Source organism: Verticillium alfalfae, genomic scaffold, assembly GCF_000150825.1.
Source record: "Verticillium alfalfae VaMs.102 supercont1.1 genomic scaffold, whole genome shotgun sequence".
Classification (NCBI taxonomy): Eukaryota; Fungi; Ascomycota; class Sordariomycetes; order Glomerellales; family Plectosphaerellaceae; genus Verticillium; species Verticillium alfalfae.
Window position 1 is genome coordinate 277,693 of NW_003315038.1, and position 1,736 is coordinate 279,428.

The 1,736-nt window shown below is 62.8% G+C and overlaps 1 protein-coding gene across 1 annotated transcript; it reads right to left on the reverse strand.

Moving 5' to 3' along the window:
• Positions 1 to 430: 430 nt before the first annotated feature.
• Positions 431 to 1,444, reverse strand: VDBG_00101 (proteasome subunit alpha type-1; the record flags this gene model as incomplete). The annotated part of the gene is made up of 3 exons (XM_003008374.1): positions 431 to 1,090; positions 1,211 to 1,322; positions 1,407 to 1,444. 3 exons carry the CDS (start codon positions 1,442 to 1,444, stop codon positions 431 to 433), a joined length of 810 nt encoding a protein of 269 aa, XP_003008420.1.
• Between the last annotated feature and the right edge of the window lie 292 nt (positions 1,445 to 1,736).

A 1,736-nucleotide genomic window follows, 5' to 3' on the forward strand; every position in this document is an offset into this window, starting at 1 on the left:
TTCCGGTTTTTGCCATGGTCTTGATCCTGCCTTCTCCTGAGGGTGACTGGGTACCGGACGAGTGTCGGGAACAGGCGTACAGGTTTCGGTCGGGTAGCATGACGGGCAGCATGACGGGTAGCATGACGCAGCATGACGCGAGGCTTCCTCTATGTACGGTAGCATTCTAGACAGACGGCATTCTCGGTCCATGACACTTTTTCTCTCTCTGTCTCCTTTTCTCAAGGGCTTAGGCTGACTGACGCCTTCTCATGCGCTTGGACTGTCGCTCCTTCGGTCATGGTGAGCGTGAAGTAGGTGAAACAAAATCAAAAGCACGCTGCCCGACATGATGCGCAGGCACAGACGATGCATCATGACGGCTCATTCCCTCTACGGCCATCTACTAGTACAATGCTTGCCGTCCCTTCGGCCTGTAGCCCCCGGCATCCTACTCGTCCACCGTCATGCGGTCCCCCTCGCCCTCGCCTTCACCCTCGCCCTCGCCCTCGCCTTCGCCCTCGGCTGGCGCGGCCGCAGCATCGATCCACACCTTGACGTCCTGGCCGTCGAGCACCTGGAAGGGCTCGAGCTGCTTCTTGCCGTCGGCAAAGCCGACGGTGGCGATGCTCGTGTTCTCGACGGTCAGCTCGCGGTCCTGGACGAGGCTCTCGCGCAGGGCGCGCAGGCCGTGGCGCACGAGGTCGTCGCGGCTGCAGGCGGCAAAGGCGTCGACGTTGCGCTCGAGGTAGGTGCGGGCCATCTGGGAGCGGGCGCCGATGGCAAAGGCGGACATCTCCTCGGTCATGCCCGAGGGCTGGAACTCGAAGAGGTGGGGCCCCGTCTCGTCGACGCCGGCGACGAGCAGGCCGACGCCGTAGGGCCGCTTGCCGTACATCTGCGTGTTGATCTGGGCCTTCTCGCCGATGAGGTCGACGAGGGCGCGCAGCGGCATCGAGCGGCCGTAGGTCATGCGGTGGCCGAGGCACTGCTGCTTCATAAAGTTGGAGAGGACGCGGGCGTCCGAGGTGAGGCCGGCGATGGCGATGCCGGCGTGCTCGTCGACGGAGAAGAGCTTCTTCTGGTACGAGGAGAGCTCCTCGGCGTTGCGCTGCGCGTGTTAGCGGTGTGGCATCATGGCATCGCCGTGCAACGGAGCATCATGGGCAGCATAGGCAGGGCAGCATAGGCAGCATGGGCAGGGCAGCATAGGCAGGGCAGGCAGGCATACCTTGACGGCGACCAGGACGGCGTGTGTTTTGCTGACGATGCCGACAACGACGGAGCCCTGCTTGACGGCCTCGGCGGCATACTCGATCTGGAATATCCTGCCCTGGGGCGAACTGTCGCAGTGTTAGCGGGAGGTCGGCGGTGGGCGTGGCCGTGGCCGTGGCCGTGCCAGGCATGGTGTAGGAGGGAACGCGTACAATGTGACCGAGTCGTTGTCGTAGTTGTTCCTGAACATGCTGGTGCCGGCGTGGGTGTATGTCTTGATGGATTCGGGAGGGCGGCAGGCAAGGTCGGAGGCGTAGATTCGGGATGGGCGGTGGTGATGGCTGGGTGTGGTTTATGGTCTGGTCAGGTAGGTCGGAGGGAGCTTCATCCATCGAGCTGCAGTGTTGAGCAGCAGCGCCAGGCAGCTCGAGCTTCGTAGCATCTCGGCGGGGCTGTGGCGTCACTGTGGCTGTGCGACACACACCCCCTTTCGATGCATAACCTGTTTTCGTGCGCATGCACACAGTACTCATGCAAGTAAG